Below are 14,420 nucleotides of genomic sequence, written 5' to 3'. Positions count from 1 at the left end.
ATGTTGCCTGGTATGGAGGGCATTAGCTATGAGGAGCGGTTGAATAAACTCAGTTTGTTCTCACTGGAACGACGGAGGTTGAGGGGCGACCTGATAGAGGTCTACACAATTATGAGGGGCATAGACAGAGTGGATAGTCAGAGGCTTTTCCCCAGGGTAGAGGGTTCAATTACTAGGGGGCATAGGTTTAAGGTGAGAGGGGCAAGGTTTAGAGTAGATGTACGAGGCAAGTTTTTTACACAGAGGGTAGTGGGTGCCTGGAACTCACTACCGGAGGAGGTGGTGGAAGCAGGGACGATAGTGACATTTAAGGGGCATCTTGACAAATACATGAATAGGATGGGAATAGAGGGATACGGACCCAGGAAGTGTAGAAGATTGTAGTTTAGTCGGGCAGCATGGTCGGCACGGGCTTGGAGGGCCGAAGGGCCTGTTCCTGTGCTGTACATTTCTTTGTTCTTTGTTCTTTGTTTGTTCAAATGACCCATTTGTTGCGTGTCTGCATGTCATGACCTCTCTGGTGCTCCCTCTAGTGGTTACTTAGTTGTAGTGTATTTACATTAACCCCTTGTGTATATACAGTGATGCGTATCACTACACCAACAACTCCTTAGTGGGAGCCCCCGAGTATCTCCTGCCCACCTCGACTATCTTGTCCACCAACTGTCCATGCTCCTCCCTCCTTTTCCTATCTCTGCGCGGCTTGAACAAGATAATCTCCCCTCGGACCACCGCCTCCCAAAACGTGGCCGCCAACACCTCCCCATTCTGATTCAGCTCCACATAATCCACAATCGCCGACCTCACATCTGAGGTGGAGGCAGCCTGCTGCCTACTGGGCCTTTGATGTCCTTGGCAGGCATCCTCTGGGTCCAGCACCTGCCAGTGGCACATGCCCTGCCGTGCCACCCTGTTCCGGATGCTGAATACAGACGCGCCGCTATCAGAGGGGTGGATTTTGGGGATGTAGGTGCACACCATCGACAGTCGGTAGGGTTGCTCCGGGTTGGCACCCAGCACCCCCTCCAACCGGCCAGTGCCCATAGGGTCCTGGAGTTCACCTCGGGACGGAGAGGCAGCTGGATTGAACCCCGGCTTCCCCTGTGTCATTTGGCTTTGCCAGCTCTGGCGGCTCCCCAACGTCTTTGCGCAGTGTCAACACCCTCTGTGATGCTCCTCAGTGACTGGGACATGCTCTGAAGCGCCCAGCAATGCCCACCTGTGTGTGTGTGTGGGGGGGGGGGGGGGGGGGGGGTGTCATAATATACACCAGTATATCATGGTGCAGACACACACTGATGGACACACAGTGGGACCAATCAACATACACAACACCACAGCCAATCACCAGTGAGAGCACACGCACTATAAAGACAGGGGACATCAGAGTTCCCGCTCATTCGAGTAGCAGTCTGCAACACAGACATTCACTGAGTGCATCAACTGGTCAGGACAAGGCAAAGGTCTTTAGTTAAAGCTGGTATCGTATTTACCCACAGTTCAAGTATGTTTAAATAGTTAACCTTTCAATAAAATAATATTGCACTACTTCAAGTGTTGGTGACCTTTATGTGATTCAGAACACATAACACACCATGGGGGGGGGGGGTGTATTCGGGGGGGGGGGGAGCAGAATGGGTGGGGGGGGGAGCTGCGTGGGTGGCACTGCTGGACATGGGTAGGCCAGGGCATGGAACAGTGCTGGGCGGGGGCAATGCCAGGTGCACCCTCGTGATGGAAGGTGGTGGGTCGGGGGGGGTCCGGTGGCAACTGACCCATTGATCTTCTTGTGGCACTGGCTGTCAGTCCTCCTGGACACACGCCCCGAGCTGATGTCCACTGCCACTTCCTCCCAGACGGCACTGGATGCCCTGTGGTTCACCCTCTGAGACCCTTGGGGGAACAGGGCATCCCGTCAGGCATCCAGTAATCTGCCCAGGCCCGCATCCCCGAATCGTGGGGCTGGTCTTCTCGGAGACATGGCTGAGAGCTGAGTGGGATTGGCTGTGCAGGATCTTGTTAGCAGGGGGTCGACGAGCACGGTCGCAACCCAACGAATCAGGCGGCAGGACTTTCAATTGCAGCATGAAGCCCGTGGGGCCTCATTAAGAGGACCCATTAACGTTTTATAGCGGTGACGGCCTCACTGGGCCGAGCGTTGGGAAGCTTGTCGCTGTTCCCGCTCGCTCCCACTTTTTGGTTAATTTGCACCCGTTGTGTTGCATGTTTCCCTGCGAAGCAACAGTCCCTTATACCTGGTGATACAAAATACAGAAAAACACTCATTGCATCTAATCAGAAAATGACACAAAGGCCGAGGAACTGGCTGTATTGAAGATATTTTGCGACCCTATCAATTTACAAAATATACATTTGTGAAATATATACCCATTTTATAATAAAGATATTAAAAAGACTTCATGAAAAAGCAGCAAAATAATTTATTTACTCGCAACAAGATTGACCACTGCTTGCATTTATTTAACACATTTAATATCGGAATGTGCCCAACATGCCTCGCAGGAGCATTAACAAACAGAGTTCCACACTGAGCCAAAAAATTCGAGATAACCAAAAATTTGGTCAAAGCAATCAGTTTTAATCATAGAATCACAGAATGATCACAGCACATAAAGAGGCCATTCGGCCCTCATGTCTGAAGGAGTAATTCACTTATTGCCACTGTCATGCCCTTTTCCCCATCTGTTGTGAGATTGTTTGGTGTCTCACTACGAGGTCTGGAGGCTTGTGTGGTTGAACATAATCTGCGTATTACGCACAACAGTATGCATATCTCCAAGGAATAGCCCTATCTATGGGTCATTTTCTTGCAGACTTCTCTCAAACTCTATCTATCCACTGTCCATTAACATGTGACTCTCTGCATCACAATTTTGGCGCTACTCTTCTGCAGTTCCACATTAACCCTTGCTATGCCGAACACCATTATTCCTACACTGTAGTTCTGAAATTTGTTCCTTTTTGGATAATGGTCCCGTTCCTGTTTGAAAGCTCCAGTTGACCTTACCTCCGCCGCAGTCTCAGGCAGTGCATTCTAGATCCGAACCACTCACTGCCTGAAAAAACTTTTCCTTTATGCCACAATTGTTTCTTTCGGCAACTACCTTAAATCTGTGCCTTTTGCTTCTTGATCCTTCCAACTATCTACTTTCCCCTGAACTACTTTGTGCGGACCCCTCATGATTTTGAATAGTTCCCCTCAAACCTCCTCTCCACCTTCTCCTCCCCGAGGAGAACAATCCCAACTTCTTCAACCTTTCTACATAATTGAAGTTCTTCAAAGCTGGGATCATTCTTGTGAATCTGTTCTACTTCCTCTCTAATGGCAACCAGAACTGGACGCTATACTCCAGTTGAGGACGAACCAAAGTTTCATAAAGTTTCAACATAACTTCCTTGTTTTTGTACTCCAGGCTCTTATTGCTAAAGCTCAGGGTGCTGTATGCTTTATTAACCACTCTCTGTGATTAATAAACCTGTCCTGCCACCTTCAATAATTTATGCACATATACACCCAGGTCCTACACCCTCTTTAAAATTGTCTTCTTTAACTTATATTGTCACTCTAAATTCTTCCTACGAAAATGAATCACATCCCACTTCCATGCATTCAATTTCATCGACCACTTGCCCACCAATTCCACCAATCTATCCACAGAAGTTCTACATTATCTTATAATTTGGAAAGAGTGGTCTGTACAACAAGGTCTAGGTCATTAAGGGTTTGAAGAACGATAGCTCTTTTCTCTCCCTACAGATGCTGCCAGACCTGCTGAGATTTTCCAGCATTTTCTCTTTTGTTCTAGGTCATTAATGTATATTAGGAAGAGTATGGGTCCTAACACCAATCCCTGGGGAATTCCACAATGAACCTTCTTCCAAAAACAACTTTTCACCACCACTTTTTGTTTCCAGTTACTTGGCAAATTTTGTACCCATGTTGCTACTGTCCCTTTTATCCCGTGAGCTATAACTTTGCTCACAGGTCTGTTGTGTGGCACTTTATCAAAAGCCTTTTGGAATTCCACATACACCACATCAACAGGATTACCCTCATCAATCCTCTCTTTTATGTCATTAAAAATTCAAGCAAGCTAAACACAATTTTCCCTTATCACACCCATGATAGTTTTCCTTCATTAATCCATGTTTTCCCAAGTGATTATTAATTCCCCCCCCACTCCCCGAATTATTGTCTCTAAACGTTTCCCCACCACTGGGGTTAAACTTAGAGGCTTGTATTTGTTGGATTTATCTTTACATCCATTTTTGAACAAAGTGTAACATTTGCAATTCGCTAGTGCGCTGCCACCACCCAGGTCTATGGAAGATTGGAAAACAATGGTTAGCACCTCCACAATTTCACTCTCACTTCCCTCAGTATCCTTGGATGTATCTCATGGTGTCTGATCAACGTTAAGTCCAGAGAGCCTATCCAATACCTCCTGCTTTTCTAGTTTAAACCCTTCAAGTGTTTGAACTCTTTCAACCTGACCTGTGGGGCACCTTCTTCCTTGGTAAAGACGGATGTAAAGTATTCATTTAATACTTCATCTATGCCCCTGCCTCCATGTGTAAATTCCTTTTTGGTCCCTAATTTGCCCTACTCCCCCTTGTATGACTCATTTACTATTTATATGCCTATAGAAAAGTATCTTAAGGAGGCGAGGTAGAACAGTTTAGGGAGGGAATTCTACAGTTTATGGCTTTGGCAGTAAAGGCATGGTCAATAATGGTGGAGTAATTAAAACAGAGGGGTGATGTGTGAATGGGACATGGTTCAAATTAGGACATGGGCAGCAGAGTTTTGGATGAACTCAAGTTTAGGGAGAGTGGACTATGGGAGGCTGGCCAAGAAAGTGTTGGCAATGTCAAGCCAATAAGTCGCAAAGTTATGGATAAGAGTTTCAGCAGCAAATGAGCTAAAACTAGGGCAGATTTGGGCAATGTTAAAGAGATGGAATAAGACCATAAGACATAGGAGCAGAATTAGGCCCCTCGGCCCATCGAGTCTGCTCCGCCATTCAATCATGGCTAATATTTTCTCATCCTCATTCTCCTGCCTTCTCCCCATAACCCCTGATCCCCTTATTAATCAAGTAATGAGGCAATCTTGGTGGTGGTGCCGATATGCAATCAGAAACGCATCCTGATGTCAACTATGACACTGAGTGTGGTTCAGTCTCAGACAGTTGCCAGGGACAAAGGTGGAGTCACTGGCTAGGAAACAGAGATTTGGCCTTCCCAATACATGGTGGAAATTTCTGCTCCTCCAGCACTGACTGTTGGACACACATTCAGCACTGACTGTTGGACACAGGCCATTCAAGGGGAGGGAGTAAATAGGCAAGTTGTAGTTGTAGGGGATTCTATTATCAGGGGGATAGATAGTATCCTTTGTGAGCAGGATAAAGAGTCCCGCATGGTATGTTGCCTGCCCGGTGCTAGGGTGCGGGACATCTCTGACCGGCTTGAAAGGATACTGGAGAGGGAGGGGGAGGATCCAGTTGTTGTGGTCCATGTCGGTACCAACAACATAGGCAAGTCTAGAAAAGAGTACCTGTTTAGAGATTATAAAGAGCTAGGATTCAAATTAAAAAACAGGTCCTCAAGGGTCATAATCTCCGGATTACTGCCCGAACCACGTGCAAATTGGCATAGGGAGGCAAGAATAAGGGAAGTTAACACGTGGCTGAAAGAGTGGTGTGAGAAAGAGGGGTTCCTTTTCATGGGACACTGGCATCAGTTTTGGGACAGGGCAGCAGAGTTGGGATGGTCTCCACCTGAACCAAGCTGGGACCAGTGTTCTGGCGAAAAGAGTAAATAGGACTTTAAACTAGAAATTGGGGGGGAAGGGAAACTCAGGGAACCAAGAGGTGAAGTAATCAGTGGGAAGCGTAGCTGCTTAGGAATACAAAAAAGCACGAAAAGACAGAACTCAGGAGAGGTTACGATAGTCCCCATCCCACAAAATATGACACAGTGTATGGAAAGGCTCAGTAAACCAAGGTCCACCACACTAAGAAAACAAAAAGGGACGGTCAATAGAGAATTAAAGGTGCTATATTTAAATGCGCGCAGTGTACGGAACAAGGTAGATGACCTTGTGGCCCAGATTGTGACTGGCAGGTATGATGTGGTAGGCATTACAGAGACGTGGTTGCAGAAGGTTCAGGACTGGCATTTAAACATCCAGGGATTCACAACCTATCGAAATGTCAGAGAGGCGGGCAGAGGGGGCGGGGTTGCCTTGTTAATTAGGAATGAAATTAAATCAATAGCACTAAACGACATGGGGTCGGATGATGTGGAGTCTGTGTGGGTAGAGTTGAGGAACGACAAAGGCAAAAAAACCATAATGGGAGTTATGTACAGGCCTCCTAACAGTGGTCAGGACCAGGGGCACAAAATGCACCACGAAATAGAAAGTGCATGTCAGAAAGGCAAGGTCACAGTGATCATGGGGGACTTCAATATGCAGGTGGACTGGGTAAATAATGTTGCCAGTGGACCCAAGGAAAGGGAATTCATTGAATGTTTACAGGAGGGCTTTTTGGAACAGCTTGTGATGGAGCCCACGAGGGAACAGGCCATTCTGGACTTAGTGTTATGTAATGAGCCAGACTTGATTAAAGATCTTAAAGTAAGGGAATACTTAGGAGGCAGTGATCATAATATGGTAGAATTCAATCTCCAATTTGAAAGAAAGAAGGTAGAATCAGATGTAAAGGTGTTACAGTTAAATAAAGGTAACTACAGGGGCATGAGGGATGAACTGACGAAAATCGACTGGGAGCAGAGCCTAGTGGGAAAGACAGTAGAACAGCAATGGCAGGAGTTTCTGGGAGTAATTGAGGACACAGTACAGAGGTTCATCCCAAAGAAAAGAAAGGTTATCAGAGGGGGGATTAGGCAGTCTTTGCTGACAAAGGAAGTTAGGGAATGCATCAAAGCAAAAGAGAAAGCCTATAATGTGGCAAAGAGTAGTGGGAAGTCAGAAGATTGGGAATGCTACAAAAACAAACAGAGGATAACAAAGAGAGAAATAAGGAAAGAGAGGATCAATTATGAAGGTAGGCTAGCCAGTAACATTAGGAATGATAGTAAAAGTTTCTTTAAATACATTAAAAACAAACGGGAGGCAAAATTAGACATTGGGCAGCTTCAAAATGACGCTGGTAATCTAGTGATGGGAGACAAGGAAATGGCTGAGGAACTAAATAAGTACTTTGCGTCAGTCTTCACAGTAGAAGACATGAGTAATATCCCAACAATTCAGGAGAGTCAGGGGGCAGAGTTGAATATGGTAGCCATCACAAAGGAGAAAGTGCTAGAGAAACTAAGAGGTCTAAAAATTGATAAATCTCCGGGCCCAGATGGGCTACATCCTAGAGCTCTAAAGGAGATAGCTGAAGAAATAGTGGAGGCGTTAGTTATGATCTTTCAAAAGTCACTGGAGTCAGGGAAAGTCCCAGAGGATTGGAAAATCGCTGTTGTAACCCCCCTGTTCAAGAAGGGAACAAGGAAAAAGATGGAAAATTATAGGCCAATTAGCCTAACCTCGGTTGTTGGCAAGATTCTAGAATCTATTGTTAAGGATGAGATTTCTAAATTCTTGGAAGTGCAGGGTTGGATTAGGACAAGTCAGCATGGATTTAGTAAGGGGAGGTCGTGCCTGACAAACCTGTTAGAGTTCTTTGAAGAGATAACAAATAGGTTAGACCAAGGAGAGCCAATGGATGTTATCTATCTTGACTTCCAAAAGGCCTTTGATAAGGTGCCTCACGGGAGACTGCTGAGTAAAATAAGGGCCCATGGTATTCGAGGCAAGGTACTAAAATGGATTGACGATTGGCTGTCAGGCAGAAGGCAGAGAGTTGGGATAAAAGGTTCTTTTTCAGAATGGCAACCGGTGACGAGTGGTCTCCCGCAGGGTTCAGGGTTGGGGCCACAGCTGTTCTCTTTATATATTAACGATCTAGATAACGGGACTGGGGGCATTCTGGCTAAGTTTGCCGATGATACAAAGATAGGTGGAGGGGCAGGTAGTATGGAGGAGATGGGGAGGCTGCAGAAAGATTTAGACAGTTTAGGAGAGTGGTCCAAGAAATGGCTGATGAAATTCAACGTGGGCAAGTGCGAGGTCTTGCACTTTGGAAAAAAGAATAGAGGCATGGACTATTTTCTCAACGGTGACAAAATTCATAATGCTGAAGTGCAAAGGGATTTGGGAGTCCTAGTCCAGGATTCTCTAAAGGTAAACTTGCAGGTTGAGTCCGTAATTAAGAAAGCAAATGCAATGTTGTCATTTATCTCAAGAGGCTTGGAATATAAAAGCAGGGATGTACTTCTGAAGCTTTATAAAGCATTAGTTGGATATTCATTGGAGTTTAGGAGGTTGAGGGGAGATCTAATAGAAACTTACAAGATAATGAATGGCTTACATAGGGTGGACGTAGGGAAGTTGTTTCCATTAGCAGGGGAGACTAGGACCCGGGGGCACAGCCTTAGAATAAAAGGGAGTCACTTTAGAACAGAGATGAGGAGAAATTTCTTCAGCCAGAGAGTGGTGGGTCTGTGGAATTCATTGCCACAGAGGGTGGTGGAGGCCGGGACGTTGAGTGTCTTTAAGACAGAAGTTGATAAATTCTTGATTTCTCGAGAAATTAAGGGCTATGGAGAGAGAGCGGGTAAATGGAGTTGAAATCAGCCATGATTGAATGGTGGAGTGGACTCGATGGGCCGAATGGCCTTACTTCCGCTCCTGTGTCTTATGGTCTTAATGATTTTACGATGGAAAATTGTATCAAAACCCAACATCTTATCATGTGTGCGAGGCAGCAATTTGATTCACGTGATGCACAGGTTATCTGGATCCACTCTCTTGTCCCTACATAAAACATTTGCAATTTTCCTCGAAATATTACCCTTGCAAAATATAAAGTAAGTTTTCTCAGAAGAGACCAAAAGAGAGTCGCTACAATGCTTGGCCTAAAGAAAGGTCTGTTCCTCCTTCAAGATCCCACAGGGTCTGTCATCCCTCACTGCCGTATGACACAGTGGAGAAATCCCAAGAGGATTCATTGTTTTGTCCATTGTGCACTTGTTTGGCAGCGCATTATAGCAATACAGTCTTGGCATTGCAAAGGCCCCGAAAGACATCATGTGCAAAGATCTGGGAGGGTGACATTGGCAAGTTAGGTTTATGAAAGCAAGTAACAATTTATTCTTCAGACAGTGAAAACAGAAGACCTGTCACATGTGAGACAAAGGGGCCTCAGCTGCATTAAGTTGCATCCAACGCAAAATTGATTGTGAAGTGACTTAGCAAGTGGGTGGGAACTGCAGATCTTAGTCCCAAACCTCAGCCTGTGAAGACATCAGGTAAATCCACCCTCTTAATTAATGATGCTGATGTCCTTCGATTGCAACACTAATCTTGGAGAGCAGCGGAGACATATTTGGTGAACTGTGTCTCCGGCGAAATAATCCCATTCTTGGGCAGTCATCGTGCTCTCAAATAGTTGCTTCATAGTAATTGTATGGCACCAAAAAATGTTGAATCTTTCTCCATGGAGATGTTAGCATTGGGTCGGGATGGTAACAGGAGTTCCAACTCATCTTCTTGGTCAAGCTTCACAATTCCTAAACCAGAAAGACACAGTTGACAAAAGTATGAAACTTTTCCCGGTTAGCTCATAACAAGAGGGTTGAGAATGGTCTTTACAAAGGACAGTTCTTCTAATTGGATCTTACCTCCGCTGATTTATCATGAGTGCATCGACAAAGCATATTCATCAGTTAATGTATATTTAAACAAATCTAAATTTGTATGGAAAATAATTTTCACAGTAAGTTCATTGCAGTGTTAATGTTAGCCAATTGTGACAGTATTAAAGATTATTATTATTATTAAGTGAGTCACAAGCTGTAATCTGAATCAGAGACTGGATATTAATGATCCAGGTCAGGACCAATCAGAAGTGGGACCAGAACAAAAATGGCCACCGAGAGGGGTGGTCAGAATTCCTGCCTCCATTCGCGCCTTCTGCCATTTTCACCAGAGTAGGGGAGGGAGCAGGTCCCAAATTTTTTTACATTTTCCTGGAGGACTATATCAGCTGTTGGGTTTTACACCAGCTACCTGGAGGCATGAATCATGCATTGGATGCAGGGAGCATTCAGAAGGTAAGTGTTTTGCCTCCTTCGCGTTCGTTATGAGGTGTTGTAGCATAGTTGTGTCCGTGTTTTGTAAGGTGGCAGCGCTGTGATTGGAAGATATAATTAACAATTTAACAGTGTGTTTGCATATTGTTACCTCTTCCAACTGGCAAACTGTCATGTTCAAATCAATATTGTAAATGTGGAAAATCTTTAGATGATTTTTAAAAAAAAGTCCATCTAATGGATAAAATGGTAGGATATATTTCATACAATTGAAAGGGTAGCCCGGTATGATAATGTCTAATTGTTTATAATATTTTCCCATGGATTTTATATATTTAGTCAAGGCACCTATTGAGATAGCAGTTCTGAAGTCTGTTTGTTTACTCTGAGAATTTTATGGGCTTTGGCTTCAATCCAACATTTTATTTAATGATAATCTATTTCGTAAGAGTTTGCCTTTGTTGATTCAACTGATTTAAAGAGTCTGTTTACTCAGGGAGTTTTAATGGGAATTTCAGTGGCTTCCAACAGTTATAATAGGGTTTGTGAGTTCTGTTCTTAGAGTGGGGATGGGAGTAAGAGGATAAAGGATAGGGTGAGTAGATGAAGGGTGAGAGGGTGAATGTGAGGAGGATGAGATTCAGGGAGTAGGGTTAGGGGGTGTGATTTAAACTGGTCAGTAGTTGCAGCAATATATAGATGAGCCACTGATTGCATCAGGAGAACTAATATATCATCGATATGTCATCAAGGTCTGTATTATTACAGGCCATCAGATCTCTCACACCTACATTCATCAAGGTTGGAGATTAAACTTTTGTTCAATGTGGAAAGTAGAATAACAAGCCTGCAGCAGCATCAGCCATACACTGAGGCAACAACTACAGCATAGGGCTACATACATGCAAAAAATAAAAACACTGCAGGTTATTGCCAGTGATCTCACAACAAGCAGATCAATGCAAAGTTCTGTAGCCCTGTCACATATCATTCAAAATGGTGCTGAATGATCAGGCAAGTGAAGAGAGTGGGTTCCATGAACTTCCCCACCTTCAACAATGTTGGAGTGCAACAGTGTCCAAGACAGGTAAAAATATGGGTAAATTGCTTCAGCCGCAAGTGTGAGATTAATAACCACACTTGCATTCATCCAAGGTCTCCATCGCAGTGTGCAACCAAATTACTTCACTTCATGACACCACAAAGCAAGAAAACATCTGAGTGCAGAGAAATGGCAATGCCTCTGGACTTGAACGACATCTTGGCTGTTTTGTTGAATACCTGTATCTCAGAGCTTGGCAAATATAAAATATCTAAAATTGCCCGGGCACATCTTAGCCACAAAACACAGTGAAAATCTTATCAATTCAGCTCCTTGCCTATCAGCAAAAGCAATATACTGCAGATGCTGAAAATCTGAAATTAAAAACAAAAACTGCTGGAAAATCTGAGCAGATCTGGCAGATCAGGTAACATTTACCAATTTGGGTTGATGGTCTTTTGTCAGAGTTGGAAAAAGAATGAGATGTAACAGCAAGCAAAGGGACAGGGAAAGGAATGCGGGACACAATGTACTAAAGGGAAGGTCTGTGAGAGGGTAGAAGGCAGGAAAATTGAATTGGCAAAGGGATGAAGATGCAAGGCAAAATCAGACAGCAAGTAAAGAAAATGTGTCTAGAGGATGTATAAATGGGAAATGCAGGATCACCACTAACTGGTGACATCCCCCCCAAAAAATGGGGCCAGAAATTATGATGTGAAATTGTTGAACTCAGTGCTGACTCCTGAAACTATCCTAATCAAAAGATATGGTGCTGTTCCTTAAACTTATATTGAGTTTCATTAGAGCAGCTGTAGGAATCTGAGGACTGAGAGATCAGAGTGAGACTGAGAAGGAGAATAAAAATGGCAAGCTTCCGCTAGCGCGGGACCACACATGCGTACCCAACAGACGCTTCTGCAAAGTGGTCACTCACTATAAGCCGACTGATTCCCGCAGCTACCTTGGCTACACTTCCTCTCACCCTACTTCCTGTAAAGACTTTATTCCTTCCTTTCTGTTTCTCTGTCTCGGTTATATCCGTTCTAACCAAGCCATTTTCTTCAGAAGTGCATCCTATTCCTTTTTTCCCTTACCAAGGATTATCCCCACCATGGTTGACAAGGTGCTTGACTGTGTTTGTTGCATTTTCTGCATCTCTGCTCCCACTCCTTCCTCCCAGAACCATCCCACCTGTCTCCACATTCAGCCGACCAATCTGCCATTTCTGCCACTTCCTGCATGATGCCACCACCAAACACACCTTCCCCTCACCACTAATTTCAGCATTCCAAAGAGACTTCCTGGCCCACTTCTCAATCATCCCCAACATGTCTTCCCTTTTCCATGGCACCTTCCTATACAAGCATAGGAGTTACAACATCTGCCATTTTATTCCTCCCTTCCTCCGGACATTCAGAGTTCTCTCTCGGTGTGCCTGAGCAAGCGCCGTGGTGTGGCGAATAGGGGATATTCACAGTGGCTTCATTGCACTGTTAATGTGGGCCTATTTGTGATACTAATAAAGATTATTATTATTATTAGATGAAATTCAGTTCACTGTAGTGAAGTGATTAATTTTGCTAGGAATAACATGGAGAGACAATATAAAGGGCAGCACGGTGGCACAGTGGTTAGCACTGCCACCTCACAGCGCCAGGGACCCAGGTTCAATTCTGACCTTGGGTGACTGTGTGAAGTTTGCACGTTCTCCCCATGTCTGCATGGGTTTCCTCCGGGTGCTCCAGTTTCCTCCCACCATCCAAGGATGTTCAGGTTCGGTGGATTGGCCATGCTGAATTGCCCTTAGTTTCCAAAAGGTTAGATGGGGTTATGGGGATAGAGCAGGGGATTGGGCCTAGGGAGGGTGCTCTTTTGGAAGGTCGGTGCAGGCCTGATGGGCCAAGTGACCTTCTGCACTGAAGGGATTCTATGATTCTATAAAAGGCCCAAACACTACTTCCGGAAAAAACACTTTCAATTTAGTGCACACCATTCAGTGCTGACAATGGAGTTTCTTGTACATTGGGGACCAAATGCTTAATGGATGACTGCCTAGCGGAACATTTTTGTTCAGTCTGCAAGTATGACCTCAAGCTTCTAGTCATCTGTTATTTTAAATTTCCTCCCCACTCCCACCATGGCCTCTCTCCTTAGCCTCCTATATCAGCATTCTAATGAAGCCCAAAGTACGCTCAAGGTACTTACCAGCTTCACCTGGTCTTTCTGTCAGGTAATTTACAGTCTTTCAGATTTAACACTGCTCAACAATTTTAAATCTGTCTCCAAATATATTTGTAGTGAGTCTGTTATCATTTTCACCTTCTCTAGACACATCTTTTGTTGTTCTTACTTGTTCTGTCACCATTGAATTATGGCTTGCAACATCATCCTTTGTGTTGTTTAATCTCTCCTGTCCTACGCCCTAACTCAGACCTTTTCTTCTGTGCTTGTGCCTCTCCTCGCTTTCTCTATCTCTTTACTTGTTCAAAAACTGTACCATCTCTAACATGTCCCAGTTCTGACGGAACATCAACTTGAAACTTTAACTCTGTTTTTCCCTCCACATATATTGCATGACCTGCTGAGCATTTACAGCATTTTCTGTTTTTAACTTGCCTGTCAACCTCCTTGACTAACATGTAAACAGTGATGGAAGAAATCTTCTATCGTACCAATCTCCTCATGATCAATAATCTGCTTGCTGACTTTTCATTCAGGTTTTGCTAGAATCATTTTGCTACAGATCTCATCAGAGTTCTGTTACAGTTAAAAAGCTTGTCATATGTGGAGTGGTTGAGGACTCTGGGCCTGTACTCGTTGGAGTTTAGAAGGATGAGGGGGGTCTTATTGAAACTTATAAGACACTGAGAGGCCTGGATAGAGCGGACGTGGAGAGGATGTTTCCACTAGTTGAAAAAACGAGAACCTGACGGCACAGCTTCAGACTGAAGGGACGATCCTTTAAAACTGAGATGAGGAGGAATTTCGTCAGCCAGAGGGTGGTGAATCTGTGGAACTCTTTGCTGCAGAAGGCGGTGGAGGCCAAATCACTGAGTATCTTTAAGACAGATAGATAGGTTTTTGATTCATAGGAGGATCAGGGGTTATGGGGGAGAAGGCAGGAGAATGGGGATGAGAAACATATCAGCCATGATTGGCAGAGCAGACTCGCTGGGCCGAATTCTGCTCC

The 14,420-nt window shown here is 44.6% G+C and overlaps 1 protein-coding gene across 2 annotated transcripts in view; it reads right to left on the bottom strand.

Moving 5' to 3' along the window:
- LOC140421232 (tumor necrosis factor ligand superfamily member 13B-like) overlaps nt 1-14,420 on the bottom strand; it is a 143,362-nt gene that overhangs the window by 91,501 nt on the left and 37,441 nt on the right. Inside the window, exon 6 of one of the 2 annotated variants that reach the window (XM_072505786.1) lies at nt 7,793-9,666. The exons of the other annotated variant lie outside the window; for it this stretch is intronic. Coding sequence (XP_072361887.1) covers nt 9,551-9,666 — 116 coding nt within the window. The 3' untranslated portion in view covers nt 7,793-9,550. Of the gene's footprint in view, nt 1-7,792; nt 9,667-14,420 lie in introns of those variants that run through there. 2 annotated transcript variants of the gene reach the window in all.

Source organism: Scyliorhinus torazame, chromosome 5, assembly GCF_047496885.1.
Source record: "Scyliorhinus torazame isolate Kashiwa2021f chromosome 5, sScyTor2.1, whole genome shotgun sequence".
NCBI lineage: Eukaryota > Metazoa > Chordata > Chondrichthyes > Carcharhiniformes > Scyliorhinidae > Scyliorhinus > Scyliorhinus torazame.
Note: the sequence above shows the minus strand (reverse complement) of the source record. Positions and strands in the feature narration are given on the sequence as shown.